We start from the raw sequence: 27791 nt of genomic DNA, 5'->3' as shown, positions 1-27791 counted from the left end.
CACTTAACACTTGGTTATTCCCGTTAATTGTTGGTGTTTTAGAGATATTTTGACTACGAATTGAACCACAAAGCTGAAATCCCTACTTAGTCTACTGACTCGAGCAGGAATCACCCAACTCGGTCAGAGACGGTTTGGAACCCAAGTTTAACGTTTAACCCGAAATCGGTATATCTCCCGGTAGAACCCGATTCTTGAACCATGTGTTTGTTTAGATTGATTTGTAAATCGGTTCAAGTCTCGTTTGCACCTTTTTGAGTGTAAAAGAGTTGAAAGATATGAAAACTCATCTTCCAATCCTTTTCCACCGTGAAATGTTAAGATCTTTGGAAGATTTTAAGTTATTGATGTGGAAATCGGTTAGATCTAGCTTATTCATGGTTGAATGAAGTCAAGAACATGAAGTTCTTGATGAACACCAAGAACACCATGATGACATCACTCAAGAACACCTAGATCTTGGTGATTTCATGGATGAAATTCAGATTTTGAAAGATAGAAAGATGGAGAATCGATTAATGAACAAAAACGTACAAAGATTAGAGCGAAATAGTTACCGGTTTGAGAGAAATCTGGGATTTAGTGAGAAGAAGAGGCTGGTCGGTCAGAGCTTTTCCAAAAGTGGAAAGCTTGACAAGGACAGCCCTATTTATAGGCTTCCAAAAGAGGAAAGGGTCAGCTGATCGAACAGCATCCCTGATCGAGCAGCTGCCCGATCGAACAGCCTGTTCGATCGGCTAGCCTGTTCGATCAGGTTGCCCTGTTCGATCGGCTAGCCTGTTCGATCAGGTTGCCCTGTTCGAACGGCTTGCCTAGTTTTGAGTGTTTCGCGACGATTTGCGATATTTCGAGTTCGATGAACGATGATTTGAGAATGATAGAATTCCAAATCAAATTACTTTTAGTTCCAACTACTATATCTAACATACAAGCATCCTTACACCATGATTTAGATTCGATTTCGATTGAGTTTAATTCACCTTTGAGTCTTGATTGATTCGATTGATTCACCACACACTTTAACATAAAAGTAAACATGCACAAGTAACACATAAGGCACACACACACGTATAAAAGCATTAAAATTATCCACACTTGAGTTTGATAATTGATTCGATTAGCTTGATTATTGATTGACTAGCTTTATTGCGTTGTTACTTCCTATCATTCACAGTCGATCGTTGATTCACAGTTCGATTATCGGTCGATTAGTTTGATTATACAACACTTACTCCAAATAATACGAAAATCAAAATGAAACTAAAATGAAATTAATCTTTATTAATCTTTAATTCCAATAACAGTCAACACTTTGACTTTGACTTTGACCTATGGAAAACACGGGGTGTTACATGCTTAAATCTAGTTTGTTATAAGTGGCTATTTTGACCCATTAACTTAAAATGGGTTGATTTGGGTTGTGTGGAGGCCTTTTAACCTATTAATTTTTTATTATTTATTTATTTATTTATTTTTGTTTTTTTAGATTTTTTTATTTTTTAAATTTTTTATTTTTTTAAGTTTTTTTTTGAATTTTTACAATTTTTTTATTTTTGTGATTTTTAGAGGTTTTTTATTATGTTTTTTATATGGATCGATCCGGTCCATTTAAAATTATTTGGATCACAATCCAGTATGTTGGATCATGGATCAGATCATGATCCATTTAAGTTGGATCATTAATAGATCAGACCATGATCCAATCCATATCCATCCATTGACAGACAAACCTTATTAAATAAGTTAATCCAAACACTAAAAAAACAACTTATTAACTTGAGTAAACTGCTATTTTGGTCCCTGTGGTTTGGTCACTTTTGCCACTTTAGTCCAAAACTCAAACTTTTTGCATTTGGGTCCCTGTGGTTTCAGTTTTATTGCTATTTTGGTCCAAAAATGAAATCAGCTCATATTTATCTTATAAAATCCTGTTATTTTGTCCTTTTTCACAGGGGCAAAATAATCATTTTTTTTTATAAATAAATACCATATTTTATAAGATAAATAAGACCTGATTTGCCCCTGAGGAAAATGACAAAATTGTAAGATTTTATAAGACAAATATAACATGATTTCATTTTTGGATTAAAATGACAATAAAATTGAAACCACATAAACCCAGATGCAAAAGATTTGAGTTTTGAACTAAAGTGACAAAAGTGACACCAAAATCGGAGTTTACTCTATTAACTTTTATAAGTTGCTCCAAAATAACCCACCCAAACACCCCCTAACCGGTTTCGAATCAAACACACACGTCATCAATATCAGGCAAGAAATCGAGTAACGAATTATCTAAGATCTTAAACAGCTTCTCCAATCGCTTCAACGAAGAAATTAAACAGCTGATTCGTGGGAGCTTTAACCGTTTCGTGAAACAACATCATTTGCTGTCGTTGATCCGAGACCTTCGAATATCTGTTTGTATAACTTCTTCTTCTTGCTAGCGAACAGCACTCAAATCAGGGATCTGTGGAATTATGGCAGCAATTTACAGCCTCTACATCATCAACAAATCAGGGGGTCTCATCTTCTACAAGGTAGGTAATTCCAGAATGATTTTAATTGAATTATTATTTGGATCTTGGATAATAATAATCAAATCAGAAATTGGAATGGAATAGGATTATGGATTACAAGGAAGGATGGATACGAATGATAGCTTGAGATTGGCCAGTTTGTGGCATTCAATGCACGCAATCTCTCAGCAACTCTCCCCCATTCAGGGCTGCTCTGGTATCGAACTTCTTGAAGCCGATACATTTGATCTCCATTGCTTTCAGTCTCTTACTGGTATGTATGTATCTATCTTCTTCATTCGATAATTTTTCATGTGAGACGAGGCAATTGCGCTTTAGGTGATGGTTCAGGCGCACATTCCGGCGAGATTCCTATATTCCTGATAGTTTTAGGCCAAATTCTGGCAAGATTCCAGCCAGATTTCTACTTTTATCTAAGAAAAACTATTTTTCTACAATAATGCACTAATATTTTAGAACTGTAGATTATATTAAATGTTATGTAATAGCTTTTGTTTATTTTATATGAAAAATAGTATTATTTTGCTAACTCAGTCATAATATATATTTAGATTTTCTTGTTGTGTGCTTTTATTTTCTCATGCCCTCGTTTTTTTGCGCTTTGCGCCTAGGCCTCAGGCAAGGCCTATGCGCCTTCAATAACTATGTTATCATACCCATCTTTCTATGTCCTTTCCACCAAGAACAAAAGCTGCATAAACAGGAGTTCTTTTAAGTGTCAGAATACCTGTCATAGTGTATATGACATCAGGCATGTCACAGGCTCCAGTTTTAGCAACTTAGCTATGATCGTGAATGCCTTACAGCAGAAAGTGTTATCTAGAATTTATTTATAAGTATTTTAAAAATATCAGCACCTCATGTATGTACACCGACCTTTGTAAATCTGGTATGGGCGGACTTACATATATGTGTACGAGTTCACCGGAACCCATTAAGTTTCGAAATAAACCAAGATCCAATGGTTTACAAGCAGCAATAGGTCCTGGTTTCGAGTCTGCTTGTTGACAGATTTCTAATTTTTTTATATATATTTTAAATGCAAACTATAGCTTCTGGGAGCACACATCAAATTCGGTTTGGTAATCCTTACAATGTTAGTAAACCTGCCCTTACAACGTTTGCAGGACCTGTGTTTGGACCCTCCGGAATTCTTGCTATTCCCTGTTACATTCACATAATAAATCAACTTTTAGGACATGAAAAAAATACCAGACTTAAACGTTAATCCAGCAAAGTATTACAGTTTCGTATACATGAAAAAAATACATTCTTTCTGAAAGGATTTAAAGTAAACATTAATCTAGCAAACATTAATCAAAGAAAGGTGAACATTAATCCAGCAAAGAATACTATACATTACCTGCACCATGGAAGACTGATACGATCCCAGCAGGCCCAATCCAGTGAAAACCCAATCCAATAGTTAGAGACAGAGAGCAGTTAGGGATGTGGGCTGAAAAAGTGGAACGGTTGGTTGTTGATTCACTTCGTGGATATTACAAGTAGGGTTTTCAGTTTATTAGGGGTGGTTGTTTATGTTTTATTTCTCTGGTTCCATTCCAGTATTTGGAGAAAAGAAAAGAAAAGCATATATTATGTATTAGAAAAATAATAATTTTCTTCAAATAAAATACACAAAAGCTATTATATAACATTTAATATCATATATTTTTATTTTTATTTTATTTTCTATTGTTCATTTATGTTTTAAAAATACACTATGTTGACATATACCTGCAAAGCAGACCCAAACATCTACTTTTGGGTCTTTATGGGCGGATTTTAAAAGCTGATGGGTCATATTGGGTTAACCAGTATTCTTAAAGGGGTTAGAGCCAGAAACTTTAAAAGTGTGATGCCTTTTGCTGACCCACACTTGCGAATTAGTCCCTTGTTTTATATAAATCCTGTATGTAATATAATAGCTTTATTTGTATATGCTTCTATGTGCAACTTATTTGTTTTAAACTCTCATTCTGTTTTTGGCACTATTTATTTTGATAAAAGCATCAAAGCTGATGTAACCACTTTGTAAATTGTAATGGAGGATGGTTTGCACAACACCCACGTGTGATTTTCATTTTTGTTATTTTTCATTTTTTTTTTATTTGTATTTTTATTTTATTTTTTTTATTATTATTAATTGTTAATTTATTATTTTTATTTTTAGCCCATCCTGACCCAAACCCATCTTGACCAAACTACTAACCCAATCCAACCAGCCCTTTTGGCCACCTCTAGTCCTAATAGTAGCTTGAAATAGTGAGTGTAGCCTAATACTTGTTTTCAAAAATTTAGTTGCAGGTTGAATAGTTTATGGTACTGCTTTGACAGACCTTTTATGTAAATGAAATTGAATTTCTAGTTTTTCATGCTTAATTTTATATAGAAACGACCTCCAGGATTTGGTAATCCTAGTCTCATACCCGATTATAAAACCGTATCCCGTACCCATTACATACTCATCAGGTATCTGTTTCTCGTTACGCATCGAGTTAGCAATTAAACCCGTGGGTATCGGATATACTCGTTTATGGTCTTATGTGGAAAAAGTTACCATTTGGAATAATCCCCATTACCGGAGCTTGATATCAAACTCGCCTAGAAAACCCGGCTTGAAATATCAAATATTCAACCACACTTGTAAAAATTATGCAGTCTTGAATTATTTCAAGTTTCTAAAAAATTCAACATACTATTTATTATATTTTTTTAAGAGTATATAATATATATAGTAAGTATATTGGGTTGCGATACAAGTAAAGGGTTCAGGTGGGCATCACCTAATACCATACACGTCGCACATCCTTGAGTTGTTAAAGCTGATTCCACACTCGAATACTCGTCTCAGCTGTTGCGCATTTCCCTATCGGGTTCAGAGTGATTTGCCACCCCTATTAATAGTATTGGCACATGGGTCAGTCATGTCATCTTATGAGACTATCATAACATTGTTACAACATCCACTTCTGTTTATCTTTTAGCTTTTTTTCATGTTTAATTCATATCTTGTTCGTGATATGCAGTTGCAGCAAGTCTGTCTATAAGCATCTGTTTGCTAGGGGTGTGAATTTCTGACATGACCCGAAAACACGACACGAACCTAACACGAATTTCGTGGGTTTGGGTTTAGTCTAAACGTGTTCGGGTCAGTTTCAGGTTGAACCCGCGAACCCGTTTACCTAAACGAGTCAGGTTCGGGTCAACCCAGTCGGGTTGACCCGTTTAACCCATTTCTATTATATTATATTTTTTAAAATATGTTTTATGTCATAAATTAAATTGGGTGTATATTTTATGCTATAAATATAACTTAAAGCGTGAATTTCAAGGATTGTCCTTTATCTTTATACCCATTTTCAGACGCTGTCCTTTATGTTTAAAATTGACGAGTTTTGTCCTTTATGTTTTCATATCATACACGTTTTGTCCTTTAGGCCTAACCCAGTTAGTTTTTTCAGTTAAATTTGGTCATATGCTTTGCACATGAGGGCATTTTGGTCAATTCAAAGGTAAGTTCAACAACAGATTTACAGCTCAAAGCTTCTGCAACCTTTGAATTGACAAAAATGCCCTCATGTGCAAAGCACATGACCAAATTTAACTGAAAAAACTAACTGGGTTAGGCCTAAAGGACAAAACGTGTATGATATGAAAACATAAAGGACAAAACTCGTCAATTTTGAACATAAAGGACAGCGCCTAAAAATGGGTATAAAGATGAAGGACAATCCTTGAAATTCACTCTAACTTAAAAATGGAAGTTGACATAAATTTTTACTTTTACGATTTAATGTAATTTTATTATATAAATTTGTGTTTTTCTTAGTAGTGTTAATTTTAATATATTAATTTGCTGAAAAAAAGTAAAAAATTCGTGGAAAACGGGTCGGGTTCGGGTCGTGTTGAACCCGCCAACCAGCGAAGACGACCCATTTAGCACCCCTATTGTTTGCATGTCAACTTCTTCCTAAACAGATGCAATAACAACAACAATCATCTTAATCTTAATAATCTTATGGTAATTGCTACCAAAATAGATTTTATACTAATTAAGTGTATTTGGCAGGGACAAAGTTTTTCGTGGTATCTGAGCCGGGGACACAAAATATGGAGAATCTGTTGAAGCATATTTATGAACTCTACACGGATTATGTTCTGAAGAATCCGTTCTATGAGATGGAGATGCCAATACGGTGTGAGCTTTTTGATATCAACTTGGCACAAGCGGTACAAAAGGAGCGTGTTTCATATCTTGGGCGATGAAATAAATGTTTTACAAACAAACACGTACCCGTTTGAGCAGTTGAATTGAAAGAATGTTTGTCTGTTAAGTGATGTTATTACTTTCCCAGATATCTTTTGAATATGTTTCCTACATAAACATGTGTTTCTTTGGCAAAGTGGATCCTTCCTTAGTTTAGAAAGGTGTGTGAGCGCAACGGGAGGTTGTACGTATAAGTGGTAATATCCAAATTTTAGGTACCTTATGCTAGAATATAAATAACTTTGTTCCATTTCACGGGAGGCTCACCTCATATGAAAAACGTTTTACCAAAATATATATATCTCACACACATTTTGTTTCACAAAATATTCTATAAAAACACTGGTGTTATTCTTATGTTTCAACTTATTCACACCTTTAGCAGTGCACGTTAGATATTGTACCTTGTGACAAATATGCTAATAGTTTGTGAAATTTGTTTTAAAGGAAGTGTGTTAAACATGTAGGCTCATCCAACTCTAATATTGTTTTAATTATGATTTTTCTTTCTTACGTGTTTTATATAGATTTGTTGTAACATGTTTTGTGTATCAATGATATTATATTGTTTTTTTCACAAATTAGAAGAAAATGTATATTTTCTACTAGATAGCTTTTTTGTTGATAGGAAGGTTTGGCCTAGTAATGTTTCATTACAGATACGAGGGATTTTCATTGAGGAAAATATTTGTCGTTGATTTGTAAGATACGGTTTTTCATTGGTGAAAGTCTGTTTAGGCAACCAACTTTGCTCAAATTCACAAGGTCTGTTGTGATCAACCTATAATTACCAAGTCTGGTTATGATTGACAAATGTTGACCATGATTGACCAAGAATGGATATGATTGTTATATCTTGACCAAGTATAGTTGCTATCGACATTGGTCATTGCCGACGAATTACCGGCATCTTTCATCAAAGATTCTTGGATCCTCTGCTATGTTATAACAACAAGGATATTGAGATTCAATTCCAATATCCTTCAACCAAATATAATTGAAAATCAGAACCATACAATTTTGCTTTTTTAGCTATTTTTTTTTTTTTACTTTCTGATACTCTTAAGTGCTTTGATGGGAGAATCATGTTCGTGATTTGTTGCTTGATTGTCACTCGCTCTTTGAAGCATGATTTTTGGTCTGAGTATTAATGAAAACTAGCTTTCATGAAAGATTGTGTTTCTTGATTCTAAGGGTAAACATAGACGAAACCATTTGGTTTTATGACCTATAACTTATATTTTTTTAGAATGTATCTTATCCTGTAAAAATACAATCAATACATTTTTCACCTAAGATTTTCCTTTTAGGTCATGAGAGTCTTACCACTGCCCTACAATCCCAAACAGGCAAGCATGTAAGTTTGGTGACTTTATTTACAAATTTCACATGGAATGACTTTGTTCCTCTTGTTAGGAACCCTATTTCATAGATAATAAATAAACTGTCAACATATCCTTTCCCCAAAACTCATAACTCATGCTCGAGTATGAGAGCATGACGTCAATTATTTCTTAAGAGCTTGCTTGATTCTTTCTTTTTATCATACCAATTTGTTGAGGTGTATATGAAGCTATAATTTAATGTACAATCACTGAATATTAGAAATATGTATATTATATTATTCTCCTCCTCTATTTAGGTAGTAGACCGGTTAACGATTTATTTGATTTGTTCGGATTTGAATTTTTTTTCGTCTCTAATCGTTATCCGAATTGATCCAAATTTCAAATTTTCTAACTAATCCAAATTCAACTGAATTCAGTTTGGTTCGGATTTGGTTGAAAACTCTATAAAGCAAATTCAGTCAAGCAACATTTTTGCTTAGCTTTACTTCTTCTTTGTCTTCAGGACAACCGTTTGGAACTCACTATTTCAAAGACAGCTAAGAGAGTCGTAGAGGTATTCATTTTATTTTGGATTTTAAGGTTTTACACTTTTACTGTTTTTGTTTTGTATATACTGAAAAACGAAATATTGAACATAATAGGTAAATAGATATTTACTTTATTTGTTAAATCTTTAATTGGTTAAATCGCTTTATTGGATAACCTGAACAAATTATATTAAAAAGAAAGGATATCTGATTCCGATCTGAAAACTGAATTCCTAATTCGGTTTCCGTTAATAACCCATCTGAAAACAAAATTCGTAATTCAAACCCTTTTTTTATATGGATTCAGGATTTTTGCACACCCCTAAGAGATACGCATAACGGAATCTATAAGCACCATCTATAAAAGTAATAACATATTTCTTAATATCTTAGATTAACTCTTTGAATCATGTAAATCACTTTTAGATTAGATTATTTTTATGTTAAAATGATTGGGGGCTTCTAGTAATCGATTACTATCAACAATAGGTTAGGTACTATTGATGGATGTTTATGTAAGCAATAACGTAACTACTATTGATCGAGCAGTGCTAACTCAAAATACTAATGATCACCTTTATTGTTGATTGTGTAGTTTGTGTTGATCACTTGGCTCCTATTAATGGGTCACTAATGATCACATTTATTGTTGATTGTGTAGTTTGTGTTGATCACTTGGTTCCTATTGATGGGTCAATTTCAATTCTAATCATGAATCCATTTATACTAATAGACCATTTCCTATTAATGGTATCAACAAGGCAAAATAGAAAAAGGTTCTTGAGGCTTTTAGAACTGTAATATATTTTTTGTTTGCCGCATGTGCCACTATATAACACGCTCACAAGACCTCTCAAAAATAAAATTAGTGAAATACCGGCTATCCTCAAGTACCGGGTTATCCTCAAGTTCTAGAGGCTTTTAGGGCAATGTATGTCGGCTGTGGAATACCGGGCTATCCTCAAGTACCGGCTGATTGTACCCTTTTTCCCAGTTGATGACCAATGTCCCGTATGTCGGAAGGCTTGATTGGATTCTTTTGGGTAGCATGCAGACCATTGCAAAGAATTAACGGGATTTAAAGATCGACATGATTTAGTTCGAGATGTGCTGCATGATGTCCTTAAGCGGGCAGGGATCTCGGCAAAAAAGGAAGCCCCGGTGAACTTCTTGACCGATCAATTAGAAGGGAGATCTACTGATATACGTTAAATTATACATGTTTTTATCCCACAAATCACTCCCGTTTCAAGCGTTTTTGACCGAAACCGTGACATTTAGGTACCAAATCAGGTACTTTTATATTTTCAGGTCTTAAACAAAGTACGAAAGACAAATCTGATGAAAACGGGGCGATTCTGATGCAAATCTGACAAAAACACCAAAAATCTAATGACTGCCAGGCTACGCACGACCGTACGAATCATGTGCACTACCGTGCCAGATCTCCGACCTTGGAAGCACTGCCAGTGCGAGTGATGGTGCCGTTGTTGACCTCGGAACGCACTACCGTGCGATCAACCGCATGACCGTGGACCATCAGGACCATAGTTTCTGATCACATTTCTGATGACCACGCACTACCGTGCGACGAGTCGCATGACTGTGCCAATCTGGTGACCGGGACAACTTGTCCACTTGTCTGATCTCGAATCAGAGAAATGACGTCACCCGACAAGTGACAGTGCACGACCGTGCGGATCAACTGCACGGCCGTGCGGATCAGAATTTTGCCTATAAATAGAACCATTCGCTACTGGTTACAATGTTGGGGTTTTCTCCATGTTTCTGGGCGATTTCTGGGTTTCGAAGCAGTCCTGATCAGACCAATTTGAAGCCTCAAGACCAAATGGAAGCATAACCAATCCAACCCATCAATTCCTTGCTTGTTTATGGTTCGATTTCTTGTTCTTATACCTGTATTCTTATCATTATTCAAGTATTGAGCTGATGTTAGTTTATGTTTAATATAGTATCGTGTAATAGTAGTAATGAACTTGTTTCTTGAATAATCTTTATGTTATAATCTTGTTTGTATGAATCTTTAGTACTTTTTCATGTTTGAATCTTCAAGATTATATAATGAATGTTTCATTGATGTTGAGTTCTTGATTATGTTTGATTGTCTTGGATAATGAATATGTGGTTAGTGGAACTATTTCTTGATTAATCACTTATTTGTAAACTTGTTTATACCATGAGACTCAAGAGGGGTATTGGTTTTATCTAAGATATATCGGATTTTGATTGAGAATGCTTTGTTACACGTAAGGGTTCTAACGAATTATATGGTGTTGTTACATGTTCTTGACGCAGTTTATGATATTTGTTTAGTAGTTTTGGTCTGAAATTGCTAGCATGGTAGATTTGTGATCAAGACTTGTAAGATGAAATATTTTGTTATATGATCTACTTAAATTCTTATCCTCGTGGCTGTATTGTGACCATCAGTATTGCTTTCTTTGATAAGTGAGGTTAGAAAACTCCTAGCGGATGACTAATCTATCTTTAAAGGTTCACATGAATACATATCAGTAGCTCGCTAAAGAATGATTTTAGGTGGTTAACGTGTGTTTATCGCGTTAACTTTCCGAAGAATCATCATGTTAGAAAATTCCTAGCGGATGACTAACTGTCTTGCAAATCAATAGCTCGCTAAAGAATGATTTTAGGTGGTTAACGTGTGTTTATCGCGTTAACTTTCCGAAGAATCATCATGTTAGAAAACTCCTAGCGGATGACTAACTGTCTTGCAATTGGAAAATTGATTAAGTGCTTTTGTGACATATCTAGATAACATGTTTAGGTTGTTTGTGAAACAAGATAATATTTATTTTTCATATTTGGATTCTATTATGTTCTAGAAATAATTTTAGATAATTTTTAGTTAAACAACAATTCACTTATCCTTTTATCTGGTAACCTAATGACAAAGATTTAGTACTTAATAATGCCCGTGTTCCATGGATCGGTATTTGGCTCTTACCAATACTTTACTACATATATGACGGATACACTTGTCCTTTTGTGTGTGTTTTAATGTTAAGGTATAAACCATTTTTATAAATATTAAAACCCACGTGTGTGTAAAATCAATGTAAATAATATGTATACATAGACACGCACCAAGCTTTTTGGCGTTGTTGCCGGGGACACGGTGAATTTTTGGAACAATCCAAGTCATTATTTTACCGGTGTACATACTGTGAAAATATTGTGAATACTTGTACATTTTTGTATTTATTTGCTTTAATTTTTACTAACTTGTTAATATTTAATTGTTGGACTAACATTTCTTTTTTATGTTTAATAACTAACCAACTAACTAACTAACTAACTAACTAACTAACCGACTAACATACTAACCTTTTAATATATTGTTCAGCTAACATTTTTTTGTTTCATTTATTTATTTAATTCCGTTATGTGTTCGGAATCGAACCATTTTCTTTTATTAATTCATTTCACTTATTTCAATTCATTTATTTCATTTCTGTTTATATTTACATTTATGCCCGTGTTCGGAACCGAACCGCTTATATATATTTATCTATTTCATTTATGCATTTATTTACATTTATTTATTTACGCTCATTTACTCATTTATTCATTTTTGTCCATTTATTTATTTCGTTAACTGCTTATTTATTCATTTAATTGTACTCATTTATTTATTTATCTACTTGTTCGGAATTGAGCAGCTTGTTTAATTATTTATTTATTTACTTCACGAAAATAAAATAGAACTTTCTGATAAAATCATCATATTTCTGATGAAGTTATCAGATTTCTGATGAATTTATCAGAATTTCTGATGAATTTATCAGAATTTCTGGTAAAATTATAAAAATATCAGATTTTCAATGAAATAATCATATTTCATCAGATCTCATCAGATTTTCTGATATATAAAAAAAATATTTTTCGGATGTAAATAAATAAATAAGTAAATAAATAAATAGATAAGTATAATAAATTATATATATATATATGTATATAATATAATAGTAAAATAATTATTATTACTTATAATATCATTATATTCTTTTTCCGTATAATGCTTTCATTATTACTTGTAGGTTAATGTCCACAACCCCTGTACCCGCTATTGTTGAGCCAGCCAATGAATCAGAAAATAACTTAGGAAGAAGTAGGCGGTTTCGTGAAAGATCACTTGTCGTTGCAAAAAGGATTGCGGCCGTAATGGATGAACCAATGATATTTTCTGACATCGAGAGTTCAGAGGACGATAGAGGAAGCATCATGGCGGAGGATAACCAACCTTTGAATGAGACTGGCCGACCAGGAGGAGAAGGCTTGCTACCGAGCATCACCCGACCTACGATAGCAGCACCGAGTTTTGAAATTAAATCTAGTATTATTAACCTGTTACAAAATTCTGTGTAGTTTGATGGGAAGGATCACGAAGATCCAGGTCGGCACATTGCTTCATTTCTCGAGGTGTGCTCGACTTTCAAAATTAGAGATGTTTCTGAACACGCAATTCGTTTGCGACTCTTTCCATTTTCTTTGCGAGATAAAGCCAGATCTTCGCTATTGTCACTTCTAGCAGGGTCTATCACGACTTGGAACGAGATGGCAGATCTTTTTATGCAAAAATACTTCCCTCCTGAAAAGACAACTAAGCTAAAGAACCGTATAATGACATTCAAGCAGGACGAAGGGAAATCTCTACATGCAGCTCGGGAGAGGTTCAAAGATCTTCTGATCGATGTCTCACATCATGGGTTGTCCAAAAGGCAACTTGTGTTGAACTTCTACCAAGGACTCAACTACGACTCATAAGAACGCATAGACGTATATGCGGGAGGCGATCTTGGAACTAAGACACCAACTGAAGCCTACACAATTAAAGAGAAAGCTACTTTGAAGTCGAGTTCTCGTCACAGTGGAGTGCGAAATAAAGCATTGTCTATTCATGGAGTTCATCAAGTGGATATGTATACGGCTCTTGCAGCGCAGATTGGAGCTTTGGCAGCAAGGTTTGATCAAGCTCAGACCATTTCGCAAGTACAATCATCAAGTGAGCAGTGTGGAGTGTCACACGAGCCAGGTACTTGTGAGCATGGTGTTATGTTTACAGGCCACGAAGAGGTGGACTATTTGGGCAATCAAATTAGGCCCCAAAATAACCCCTACAGCAACACGTAAAATCCGGGATGGAGAATTCACCCAAACTTTGGGTGGAAACCTAATTCTAATAATCAAAACCCACTCGGATATGCTCAACGCGCTCCCGCACCACAACAACCTCAGGGGCAAACCTTTCAGCCCCAGGGGCAATCTTTTCAGCCTCAAGGGCAATTTTTCCAACCACGTTACAATAATTTAGGTTCAGGAAGCACTTCCCAGCCACAAGCCTCTCAAAATAACTCAAAATTAGAGGAGATGATGGCGCAGCTGTTAAACAACTCCAACAATGCCAATCAAATATCTGAGAAACGATACCAGTAGCATGAGGAGCGTTTCATGGTGCAGGAAGGGGAAATGCACAGCCAGAAGGCTTCAATACAAACCATTGAGAATCAGGTTGGCTAGCTTGCCAAGATGTTGTCTGAAAGACCCCAAGGTAGTCTTCCAGGTAACACATAACCAAACCCGAGAGGACACGTTAATGCAGTAATGACGAGGAATGGTAAAACCACGGGACCTGACAAATTGGACTCACCACCGATCACTGAGATGGCCCAAACTGACGCTTCGGACGAGGTGCACGCTAGGCAAGTCCCAGCAAGTACAGCACAGCTCCAGTAGCCAGTTGCAGATTACATTCCTCCCGTTCCATATCCGAGCAAACTGAAGAAGCAGAAGAACGATGAACAACATGGTAAGTTTTTAGAAATGTTTAAACAATTACATATAAACATACCATTTGTTGAGGCATTGGCTCAAATGCCTAAATACGCAAAGTTCTTAAAAGACATCCTCACAAACAAGTAGAAACTTGAAAGCTTGTCTTGTGTATTGATGAATGAAAACTATTCAGCCCTTCTCCAAAACTGTCTACCAGAAAAGATGGGAGATCCGGGCAGTTTTACTCTTCCCTGCCTCATTGGCAGCATGTCTGTCAGTCACGCATTGGCTGATTTAGGAGCTAGCATAAACCTTATGCCTTATAAAGTTTTTGCTAAATTAGATCTGGGTGAACCTTCACCCACTAGAATGAGCATTCGACTTGCAGGTCGTTCAATCAAGTATCCGCGTGGATTCATTGAAAATATGCTTGTTAAAATTGATAAATATGTGTTTCCCATGGATTTTGTTATTATTGACATGGACGAAGACTCAAAAGTGCCATTAATACTTGGACGCCCGTTTCTCAATACTACGAGAATGATTGTTGATGTGGCAGCTGGCCAAATCACGCTCCGAGTACATGACGAGCACGTGACTTTTGATATTAAAAGATCAATGCAACATCCGTAAAGTTACGGTGACATGCTTTACTATGTCGACATTGTCGACACTTGTGTAAGATCTCATTTCCAAGGCATGATTGAAGAAATGGACACGGGCACACATATGTTGTGTAGGAACCTAGATGGCATCGTAGGAGGGCCAAGAAGATGAACAGCCAGTTTACCAAATCAGTGACGATAATTCCCAAAATCCAGATCGATTTGTGGATATTGACCGTGAAGTTGAAGAAAAGTCAAAACCTTCGGTTGAAGATCCACCGTCTTTGGAGTTGAAAGAACTCCCACCGCATCTCGAGTATGCATTTCTAGACAAGGAGTGTCACTTACCAGTCATCATTTTAGCATCTTTGACAAAAGAGGAAAAGAAACAGCTTCTCGAAGTTCTAAAGCTTCATAAGAAAGCCATGGCATGGAAGATTATGGATATCAAAGGCATTAATCCTTCTTTTTGTACTCATAAGATTCTAATGGAGGATGATTACAAGCTTAGTGCACAACATCAAAGGTGTCTAAATCCGAATATGCAAGACGTGGTAAAGAAAGAAGTAATCAAGTTGTTAGATGCAAGGCTGATTTATCCTATATCTGATTCTGTTTGGGTAAGTCCAGTGCAAGTAGTACCCAAGAAAGGTGGTATTACTGTAGTCCCAAATGATAGGAATGAACTTATTCCTACCCGTACCGTTCGCGGACGGTGAGTTTGCATCGAGTACCGCAAACTCAACGATGCCACCCGTAAGGACCACTTCCTGCTTCCATTCATCGATCAGATGTTGGAACGTCTATCAGGGAAGTCATTTTTCTGTTTTCTGGATGGGTTCTCTGTAGGGCTGTAAACGAACCAAACGAACATGAACAAGGCCATGTTCGTGTTCGTTCGTTAAGGAAATTAGCATGTTCGTGAACTGTTCACGAACGCATACCGAACATAAGTTTATGTTCGTGTTCGTTCGTTAAGGAAATTCAGTTGTTCATGAACAGGACATGAACATTGGTCCGGAACACAAATGAACGCAAGAAAATAAAAACGAGCGTAAAAGAACGTTTAACTTGAAAATAAAAAATAAAAACATTGTTATTCTTAAACATTGGATATAAGTAGTTAAATACAACCATAAAATGATAAATCAGAACATAAGAATTCTACTACACCACCAATCGATGAATCAAGTTTAACTTACTTAGACATAATTATCCCAAAAAATGTCTTAGAATGTCCAAATTTTAGCAAAGTCAGAAAAAACAGGGTTTTAAGTTTTCAATATGTCTAAAACGTTTATTATTTGTTATTTTCTTAATTTAATTAAACGAACACGAACAATCGTAAATGAACGAACATGAACGAACATAACCGAACATATTACCGAACGATCACGAACGCAGTCGAACGAATGAGACCTGTGTTCGTGTTCATTCGCTAAGCTAACTGAACAAATTTTTTTGTTCGTGTTCGTTCGTTAAGCTAATCAAACGAACATAAACGAACTTCCCGCTGAATGGTTCATGAACTGTCTGCTGAACGTTCTGTTCTTTTACAGCCATACTCAAAACTCAATGTCTCTGTTTGCTTAGAGACATTTTCTGATTTAACAAAAACAGGTGCTGGTTTGGTTTTCTTTGTTTCATTCTTTTTAGGATTTGAGATTGTAATTTGTGTGGTCTTGACTGGCTCAACTTTCAGACCCTTAACCCCACCATAAACCTTGTCGGGGATTTGTTGGCAATCTCCTAATCAGTCACAGGAATAGTGGTGTAAGAATGATTGTATGGTGGAGGAATACTCACATATCCCAGATGTGACAACCCTCACAATTACAGGTATCCGTACAATTAATTAATATTAAATTTGTGCTTAATGACTATGCTTGATTACAACTGATGATTAAACTGCTTTCTGATTTCTGTTACAAACATACATATGCATCACATTTCATACTGTCACTCCATTTATTACACGCAAACTTTAGTGACATACTTGATGCACAAAGCACAGTTAGCACAGTGAGCAGATAATTCAGGGATATACTGACAGTGCCAGTACATAGACAGACATTAATTTGAGGCCCAGTATGAGCCAGAGACGAGGTACTACACTAGTAGGGAGTGTAGGGAAGTAAGGACCATAAAACTGCTTCACTAGGTGATAGTTTATGTCACACCCCCAAAATCCCACCTGCGGAGTACTACCGCTTGGAGGCGTGACTGACCAGGATCCAGCCACCAATCATACTGAACAAGCATATAAGTAATTATAAAAGTTTAACCACCACAATTGGTGTTTCAAAACAAACAAGTTAAGTTGCAAGCGGAAGCATAAGTTTAAAGTTATAACATAAGTTCCAAAAGTTTCAAGTTTAACATAGTCTTGTAGCAATCCCTGTCCCACAACGATCCTCCTCCATGCAAGCTCCCACTGAGTACCTATGGTCCTGCAAAGCATGTAGTAACGAGTCAACAACTAGTTGAGTGAGTTCACGGGTGGGCGTTCGTTTTAGTTGTTTCGAAAACAGTTTACTTTATCTGGCATCCTGCCGTGGGGGTTACCCCATAGTTTTAAAAACGTGACCAGTTCGTTCCCAGTTACTCCGGCACTCCGGCCGTGGGGGCTACCCCATGTAGTTATCAGGCATTTCGGCCGTGGGGGCTACCCCATGTACATCATCTGGCTCTCCAGCCGTGGGGGCTACCCCATGTGTATACTAGACTCGTTACCGTATCGATTGCTGACTGTAGTCATGTTTATGTGCCCTGAAAACATCAATGTCTATCATCATTGACGTGCCCCAGATCCATTAGTTCACGCCCGTCCTCTGCGGCACGGTGTGAGGCTTGTCAGACCTAAATAGCGCTATCTAACTAATGACCCGCTCGCCATTGGCCCGGCGATTAGTCGATACAAAAAGGAGGGACTTCGTGATAGAGTTTTAGTCTAGTACGTTTATCCGTCCATCCGGACGAGGAATCACATTCCTGAACCACTGACGTCCTACCCAATGGTAGACGAGGAACCACGTTCCTTAACCCCGTTCCCAACCCAGGGAATCCCATGCTTTGTAAAGGGTGTGAACTCACCTTGGTTTGCTCGGCAGTCAAACACAGAAAGTCAATCAAGTCGCAAGTAGTCAATAACGTCCTATCACGGTTATCACGTATAATCAGATTCGAACCAAGTAGTGCACAAATGTTCAACACGTATGGCAGACACGTTTAATCAGTAGCAGTTCACAGGTAACAGTTAATCACATGTTCAAAGTCCAAACAGTTGGGCTCGTGATAACAGGCCCAAATAACTCATCAACAGTAGCACAGAAATCCATAAATTCGGCCCACTAACTTAGGCCCAAAGTGTGGTCTCGAGTCGCAACCGGACTCGCAAGCATGGTCTCGAGTCATGCTGTGTGTTGATCTCAGGTGGTTGCGAGTCGCAACCGGTGTCGCAACCGTGGTTTCGGCTTGTCATGCTGAGGTCTCGAGTCGCAACGGGACTCGTAACCTGTGGTTTCGGCTTGTCCTGCTATGGTTGCGAGTCGCAACCGCGTGGTCTCGAGTCATCACGCTGTGGTTGCGAGTCGCAACTGCGTGATTGCGAGTCGGTAGCAGTCGTTTTCAAGTTCACGTGTTGATGCAGATGGTCAGATTAATGGTACAGTATAATCAGGCCCAAATCCGGAAACTACCAATAGCATTCCACTAACAGTTTTCCTAATCAGGTTACTAGTCAAAGATGGATCAAAATCACAAGGGTTTTCACATTCTTAACTATCATTCAAAGTGTTCTTCAAATATTCAAACACATTCATCACATATTCAACCTTATTCTAACACATTTTGCATCAATCATAAGCATAATCATGGTTAACAATCTCACTTATCTAACATAACACTATAGGCTCGGTTCTATACTAGGCCGAATATATGACATATGTAACTCGGTTTCATGTTCATCAACATAAATAGTTCAACCTCATTCAAACACAAAACACCAAAATCCATCATGCTATATATATGTCCGAAGTCAAGACCCTTTAGCCGATTATCAACATTATACACATTAGAACATCATACATATCAAGAATCATCATGTAAATCCTAACACTAAGCATCATCTCATGCATACATCCATTCAAGCACAAACACCACAAATATGAGTCAAAACATCATGGATACTAACCGGTTTGGTGAGGTGTGTGTGAAGCTTCTAGCCGATTCGAGTGTGAGCCGATCCAAACTTCAAAGGTCCGAAAATGATGAAGTGTTTGTGTTCTAGAGTTTAAGTGAGAGAGAAGTAGGAGAGTGTGTGTGTTGTGATGTTCATCAAAGTGGTAACAAATAACTAAGGGTGGTTTATATAGGCTAGTTCAAGTGTGTGCACCCTTAGTGGGTTTCGAGTGGGTTTACGGCCCAAAGGCCCAACCGGCCAAAGGTTCTCGGCCCAAGGCCCAAAACCGATTACTAGACACTCGAGACCTCATGGTCTCGAGTCGGGTTCTCGGCTCGCATATAACTCGTATAAATAAATAAATATATATACAATGCACACATACAAAACACATAAAAGTTCACGTATATCATTAAGTTCAATTGGTTAACTAATCACGTAACGTACAAGCAAGTCACATCACGACACAACGAAAGGTTCTAGATTTCGAGTTGTCACATCATCCCCAAGTTGAAAGAAATTTCGTCCCGAAATTTGATGGCACTCACTGAGGAAGCTAGTTAAGTTGCATGGTTTTCCCGGTTTTCCTGGGGTGTCACATCCACCCCCCGTTGATCTGGAATTTCGTCCCGAAATTCCGTAGCTTCAGCCTCAGTAGCGTTTGTACTGTTCTCAAACAGTTGGGGATACTTTTGTTTCATCCGATCTTCGCGCTCCCAGGTAAACTCTGGGCCGCGACGTGAGTTCCAACGAACTCGTACAAGAGGTATTCTAGTGCTCTTGAGGACTTTAACATCCCGGTCCGTGATCTCGACAGGTTCTTCGACGAATTTCAACTGTTCGTCGATCGTAAGTTCCTTCAGAGGAACTACGTGCGTCTCATCTGACAGACACTTCTTCAGATTCGACACATGGAAAACGTTGTGAACTGCACCGAGTTCTGCTGGTAATTTCAGTCTGTAGGCCACCTTGCCTATTTTCTCAAGGATTTCAAAAGGTCCAACGTACCGTGGGTTGAGTTTGCCGCGTTTACCAAAACGAACCACACCCTTCCAGGGTGAGACTTTGAGTAATACCCGCTCCCCAACCTGGAGCTCAAGTGGTTTCCTGCCCTTATCGGCGTAGGCCTTCTGACGGTCACGAGCCGCCGCCATGCGTTGTCGTATTTGAGCAATCCGCTCAGTAGTGTCTACCACATGTTCTGGACCAGTGATCTGACTATCCCCCACTTCTGCCCAACAGAGGGGTGACCGGCATTTACGTCCGTACAATGCCTCAAACGGAGCAGCTTTAATGCTGGTGTGGTAGCTGTTATTATACGAGAATTCCACGAGTGGCAGATGCCTTTCCCAGCTGTTGCCAAAGTCGATTACACAAGCGCGAAGCATGTCTTCTAATGTCTGAATAGTTCGCTCGGACTGCCCGTCCGTCTGTGGGTGATACGCTGTGCTCATATCTAAACGTGAGCCAAAAGACTTGTGCATTGCCTGCCACAGTTCCGAAGTAAAACGTGCATCTCGATCAGAGATGATAGAAGTGGGCACCCCGTGCCTCGAAACAACTTCCTTGAGGTATATCTCCGCTAGAGTGGAGAACTTATCCGTTTCCTTGATTGCCAAAAAGTGTGCGGATTTCGTGAGTCGATCCACGATCACCCAGATAGTATCGTTTCCGCGCTGTGATCTAGGTAGGCCAGTAACGAAATCCATGGAAATTTGCTCCCATTTCCATTGTGGTATCTCTGGTTGCTGAAGTAGGCCTGAAGGTTTCTGATATTCCGTCTTAACTCTCGCACAAGTCAAACACTTGCTGACATAAGTTGCTATGTGGGCCTTCATGCTAGGCCACCAATACGTAGTTTTGATATCGTGGTACATCTTGTCCGAACCAGGGTGTACCGAGTAGCGAGATTTGTGCGCTTCATCCATCACAAGTTCTCGTAATTTGCCATAGAGTGGGACCCAAATGCGTCCTGTTACATAATAAGCACCGTCTTCCTTCTGTTCTAAGCGTTGCCTTGACCCGCGTAGAGCTTCAGCTCTAACGTTTTCTGGCTTCAGTGCTTCTATCTGAGCAGCTCGTATTTGCGAAGGTAGACTAGAATGTATCGTGAGTTGTAAAGCTCTTACACGCTTAGGCGTAGTGTCCTTTCGACTGAGGGCGTCTGCCACAACATTGGCCTTGCCCGGGTGATACCTGATAGAGCACTCGTAATCATTCAGCAGCTCAACCCATCGTCGCTGCCGCATATTCAGTTCCTTCTGCTTGAATATGTGTTCTAAACTTCTGTGGTCGGTGTAGATGGCGCACTTGGTTCCGTACAGGTAATGCCGCCATAACTTAAGTGCAAAAACAACAGCTCCCAGCTCTAAATCATGCGTAGTGTAGTTCTTCTCGTGAACTTTGAGTTGTCGTGAGGCGTAGGCTATGACTTTATCTCGTTGCATCAATACACAACCAAGACCTTGAATTGATGCATCACAGTAAACCACAAAATCTTCTGTGCCCTCTGGCAATGAAAGGATAGGTGCACTACAAAGTCTATCCTTTAGATGCTGAAAAGCTAACTCTTGTGCGTTTCCCCAATGATAAACAACGCCTTTCTGCGTTAGTAAGGTGAGAGGCTGCGCGATCTTAGAAAAATCCTTAATGAATCTCCTGTAATATCCTGCCAATCCCAAAAATTGGCGAATTTCCTTTGGTGTGCGAGGCGCAGGCCAGTTCTTAATAGATTCCACTTTGGATGGATCAACGTGAATCCCATCCTTGTTCACCACATGCCCTAGGAAATGGACCTCTCGAAGCCAGAAGTCGCATTTCGAGAATTTCGCGTAAAGCTGTTCCTTCCGAAGGAGTTCCAAAATAAGTCGTAGATGTTGTTCGTGCTCTTCCTTGCTCTTAGAATAGATCAGGATGTCGTCGATAAAGACTATAACAAACTTATCCAGGTACGGCTTGCACACTCGATTCATCAAATCCATAAAAACTGCCGGTGCGTTCGTCAGCCCAAACGGCATGACCAAAAACTCATAGTGCCCATATCGAGTCCTAAAGGCCGTCTTAGAGACATCCTCTTCCCGAACTCTCAGCTGGTGATATCCCGATTTCAGATCGATCTTTGAATAGTAGCTCGACCCCTGCAACTGGTCGAACAAGTCGTCAATACGCGGTAGAGGATAACGATTCTTCACAGTCACCTTGTTGAGTTCGCGATAGTCGATACACATTCTGAAGGTACCGTCCTTCTTCTTCACAAATAACACTGGAGCTCCCCAAGGCGATGAGCTAGGACGAATAAAACCCTTATCCAAGAGTTCTTGTAGTTGCGTGGAGAGTTCTTCCAACTCTGATGGCGCTAAACGATAAGGTGCACGGGCTACAGGCGCGGCTCCAGGAGCTAGATCAATCTGAAACTCGACTTGGCGATGGGGCGGAAGACCAGGTAATTCCTCAGGGAATACCTCAGGATAGTCGCGTACAACCGGAAAATCCTCTAGCTTCTTCTCCTTCTCTGTGGTATCAGTAACTAGAGCCAAAATCGCAGTGTGGCCCTTTCGTAAGCACTTCTGAGCCTTAAGAAGAGAGATAATGTTCTCAACAGCACTTCTCTTGTCGCCACGAATCATGAGAGGTTCACCACCTAAACCAGGAACACGAACGATCTTCTCGTTGCAAAGAATCTCTGCTCGGTGTTGGGATAGCCAATCCATCCCAATGACAACGTCGAAACTACCCAAGACAATAGGAATAAGATCGATAGAGAAGGTCTGGTTAGCGAGAATAAGCTGGCAACCCTTGACTACGTGTGAGGCTTCCAAACTCTTACCATTAGCTAGCTCTACAGTGTGCTTGTCGCTCAGGGGTGTAGGAATACGCTTAAGCATCTTACTAACTTCTAGTGACACATAACTAGTATCGGCACCCGAATCAAATAAGACTGTAACATAAAAGTCGTCGAGAAGGAACTTACCCGTCACCACGTTGGGATCATTCCTTGCTTCACCTTGGCCAATCACGAACACACGTCCCCTAGCACCATTGTTGTTGTTTCCATTGTTACCATTCCCCTGGTTGTTGTTGTTGTTCTGGTTCAGTTGGGGACAATCTTTCTTGAAATGACCTTCAGCTCCACACTGAAAGCACCCTTTGTTGTTACCCTGCTGCTGTCGCTGATTCTGCTGAGGTTGCTGACGATTCTGGTTGACGGGGTATGCGCTTCTGCAATCCTTTGCAACATGACCAGGCTTGTTGCATCGATGACAGTTGCCCCTGGTGCATGGCCCACTGTGGTGTAGGCTGCAGCGATTGCACTTGGGGTGATTCCCCTTGTATCCACCATGACTTTGACCACCAGACGACTGCTGACTGGGGCTCTTGTGATCGTCCGTCTTTCTCTGCTGAGACTGAGTTTGCACTGAAGTTGAACCCCTGCTTGAAGTTCCATCCCATTTTCGTTTATCCCCACTAGAAGCACCAGAAGTAGTTGCAACACCTATACGCTTCGGTAACTTGTTCTGCTCCACCGCTTGGTCAGTAAGACGGTGAGCCAACTGTACAACCTGCTGGATAGTAGTCAACCTTGCTGAAGTCACATGACTTTGGATCTCTGGCACCAAGCCCTTGAGATAGAGTTCAATTCGCTTGTAGGGAGGATCCACCATAGTAGGACACAACAAAGCAAGCTCATGCGATCTCTTAGTGTATGCCTCAATTTCTGACCCCGACATTTTGAGATTGTAGAACTCATCTTCCAGTTTGTGAATGTCGTCACGACTGCAGTATTCCTCCCTGATCATTTCCTTGAAAGTTTCCCATGGGGTGGCGTTGGCAGCAACCAACCCTAACATCTGTACTTGAGCATTCCACCACGTGAGGGCCAAACCCTCGAGAGTACCAGTAGCATACTTCACCCTGCGCGCTTCAGGGCATTCGCACATTTCGAACACCGACTCCAGTTTCTCAAACCAGTGTAGGAGACCTACTGCTCCTTCAGTGCCGCTAAAAGTCGTGGGTCGACAGTCCATAAAGGTCTTAAAAGTGCACACCGGTGCCTGAGCATACTGACCTAAGGTAGGTGAAAGAAAAGACAGAGTTTAACACAAAGGTTGGTTCACGAGAGTAGGATCCAAATGATCCTAGAGCAATTTCGGACTGCAGGATATACCTCCTGCGCGTGCAGCTGCGAGCGCTGCGTCAATTCGCTCGTTGATCAAAGCCGTCAACTGGGCTTGTGTCATGTTAACGCGTCCAGACATGGTTCTTCATAATAAAAGCAATACGTGTGAGAGAGGTTCGCGAAAGCACGATAGTAGGACAGAGTAAGTACGCATGTGTTCAAACAACAGTAGCTATACTAATCAAGCATACCATGAGCAATGTACTACGCAACTAACAAGTAGGCAATATACATACATCATATTACCTAGAACGTCGAGCCTTGCATGAGGAGCGAAGTGTCGTTGTGGACCGTTGAGCACTAAACCGGTTATAGTCTGGTTTTAACAAAAACGTTTCTCCTTTATTAAAACCAAGTTCACTATAACCAATGGCTCTGATACCAATCTGTCACACCCCCAAAATCCCACCTGCGGAGTACTACCGCTTGGAGGCGTGACTGACCAGGATCCAGCCACCAATCATACTGAACAAGCATATAAGTAATTATAAAAGTTTAACCACCACAATTGGTGTTTCAAAACAAACAAGTTAAGTTGCAAGCGGAAGCATAAGTTTAAAGTTATAACATAAGTTCCAAAAGTTTCAAGTTTAACATAGTCTTGTAGCAATCCCTGTCCCACAACGATCCTCCTCCATGCAAGCTCCCACTGAGTACCTATGGTCCTGCAAAGCATGTAGTAACGAGTCAACAACTAGTTGAGTGAGTTCACGGGTGGGCGTTCGTTTTAGTTGTTTCGAAAACAGTTTACTTTATCTGGCATCCTGCCGTGGGGGTTACCCCATAGTTTTAAAAACGTGACCAGTTCGTTCCCAGTTACTCCGGCACTCCGGCCGTGGGGGCTACCCCATGTAGTTATCAGGCATTTCGGCCGTGGGGGCTACCCCATGTACATCATCTGGCTCTCCAGCCGTGGGGGCTACCCCATGTGTATACTAGACTCGTTACCGTATCGATTGCTGACTGTAGTCATGTTTATGTGCCCTGAAAACATCAATGTCTATCATCATTGACGTGCCCCAGATCCATTAGTTCACGCCCGTCCTCTGCGGCACGGTGTGAGGCTTGTCAGACCTAAATAGCGCTATCTAACTAATGACCCGCTCGCCATTGGCCCGGCGATTAGTCGATACAAAAAGGAGGGACTTCGTGATAGAGTTTTAGTCTAGTACGTTTATCCGTCCATCCGGACGAGGAATCACATTCCTGAACCACTGACGTCCTACCCAATGGTAGACGAGGAACCACGTTCCTTAACCCCGTTCCCAACCCAGGGAATCCCATGCTTTGTAAAGGGTGTGAACTCACCTTGGTTTGCTCGGCAGTCAAACACAGAAAGTCAATCAAGTCGCAAGTAGTCAATAACGTCCTATCACGGTTATCACGTATAATCAGATTCGAACCAAGTAGTGCACAAATGTTCAACACGTATGGCAGACACGTTTAATCAGTAGCAGTTCACAGGTAACAGTTAATCACATGTTCAAAGTCCAAACAGTTGGGCTCGTGATAACAGGCCCAAATAACTCATCAACAGTAGCACAGAAATCCATAAATTCGGCCCACTAACTTAGGCCCAAAGTGTGGTCTCGAGTCGCAACCGGACTCGCAAGCATGGTCTCGAGTCATGCTGTGTGTTGATCTCAGGTGGTTGCGAGTCGCAACCGGTGTCGCAACCGTGGTTTCGGCTTGTCATGCTGAGGTCTCGAGTCGCAACGGGACTCGTAACCTGTGGTTTCGGCTTGTCCTGCTATGGTTGCGAGTCGCAACCGCGTGGTCTCGAGTCATCACGCTGTGGTTGCGAGTCGCAACTGCGTGATTGCGAGTCGGTAGCAGTCGTTTTCAAGTTCACGTGTTGATGCAGATGGTCAGATTAATGGTACAGTATAATCAGGCCCAAATCCGGAAACTACCAATAGCATTCCACTAACAGTTTTCCTAATCAGGTTACTAGTCAAAGATGGATCAAAATCACAAGGGTTTTCACATTCTTAACTATCATTCAAAGTGTTCTTCAAATATTCAAACACATTCATCACATATTCAACCTTATTCTAACACATTTTGCATCAATCATAAGCATAATCATGGTTAACAATCTCACTTATCTAACATAACACTATAGGCTCGGTTCTATACTAGGCCGAATATATGACATATGTAACTCGGTTTCATGTTCATCAACATAAATAGTTCAACCTCATTCAAACACAAAACACCAAAATCCATCATGCTATATATATGTCCGAAGTCAAGACCCTTTAGCCGATTATCAACATTATACACATTAGAACATCATACATATCAAGAATCATCATGTAAATCCTAACACTAAGCATCATCTCATGCATACATCCATTCAAGCACAAACACCACAAATATGAGTCAAAACATCATGGATACTAACCGGTTTGGTGAGGTGTGTGTGAAGCTTCTAGCCGATTCGAGTGTGAGCCGATCCAAACTTCAAAGGTCCGAAAATGATGAAGTGTTTGTGTTCTAGAGTTTAAGTGAGAGAGAAGTAGGAGAGTGTGTGTGTTGTGATGTTCATCAAAGTGGTAACAAATAACTAAGGGTGGTTTATATAGGCTAGTTCAAGTGTGTGCACCCTTAGTGGGTTTCGAGTGGGTTTACGGCCCAAAGGCCCAACCGGCCAAAGGTTCTCGGCCCAAGGCCCAAAACCGATTACTAGACACTCGAGACCTCATGGTCTCGAGTCGGGTTCTCGGCTCGCATATAACTCGTATAAATAAATAAATATATATACAATGCACACATACAAAACACATAAAAGTTCACGTATATCATTAAGTTCAATTGGTTAACTAATCACGTAACGTACAAGCAAGTCACATCACGACACAACGAAAGGTTCTAGATTTCGAGTTGTCACAGTTTAGGTGCCGGAAAGTGCATAAAACCCACTTAAAATGCAAAATTCTGCATTTATTTACAAAATTCAGCATTTAAATATGCTAGTCACTTGCAAAAATATGGCAAAATTGTCTTGTATGCTTTCCTAAGTGTCGGGAATTAAAAGGGTCACTAAAAGTTACATAAAGGACACTTTACGATATCACTTAGCACTTTAACGGAACGGTATCTAACCGATCAAACGGACACTACCCGAAACACCAAAATAATGCTAGAAGCATTGTTTATATTTTCTGAACTAGTTATGGTTCCCGAACATCATGACACACTATATTATGACATAACACTTAAACACCTAACTAGTTCACTTAACATCTAAACATTTAAACTAACTACCATTACATCTCAACTAAACAACCCCCCCCCCCCCCAAATCGGTTATGGAACAAGTGGGAC

At 39.4% G+C, this 27791-nt stretch overlaps 1 protein-coding gene across 1 annotated transcript; it reads left to right on the top strand.

Annotated features, from left to right (window-relative positions):
* Positions 1-2212: 2212 nt before the first annotated feature.
* Positions 2213-6946, top strand: LOC110940821 (trafficking protein particle complex subunit 4). Its single transcript, XM_022182393.2, has 3 exons — positions 2213-2540; positions 2625-2793; positions 6613-6946. The coding sequence occupies exons 1-3, from the start codon at positions 2481-2483 to the stop codon at positions 6807-6809; spliced, it is 426 nt and encodes a 141-aa protein (XP_022038085.1). The 5' UTR covers positions 2213-2480; the 3' UTR covers positions 6810-6946.
* Positions 6947-27791: the final 20845 nt, after the last annotated feature.

The sequence above is a fragment of the Helianthus annuus genome, chromosome 17 (assembly GCF_002127325.2).
Source record: "Helianthus annuus cultivar XRQ/B chromosome 17, HanXRQr2.0-SUNRISE, whole genome shotgun sequence".
Classification (NCBI taxonomy): domain Eukaryota; kingdom Viridiplantae; phylum Streptophyta; class Magnoliopsida; order Asterales; family Asteraceae; genus Helianthus; species Helianthus annuus.
The sequence above is the reverse complement of the archived record's forward strand: the minus strand, read 5'-3'. Positions and strand labels throughout refer to the sequence as shown.

Bases quoted from the DNA above. Each gene is read 5' to 3' on its own strand.
- LOC110940821 (XM_022182393.2), top strand. From the start codon at position 2,481: ATGGCAGCAATTTACAGCCTCTACATCATCAACAAATCAGGGGGTCTC. The intron at 2,541-2,624 runs GTAGGTAATTCC...GGAATGGAATAG, and splicing joins GGGGTCTCATCTTCTACAAG to GATTATGGATTACAAGGAAG. The intron at 2,794-6,612 runs GTATGTATGTAT...TGTATTTGGCAG, and splicing joins TTGCTTTCAGTCTCTTACTG to GGACAAAGTTTTTCGTGGTA.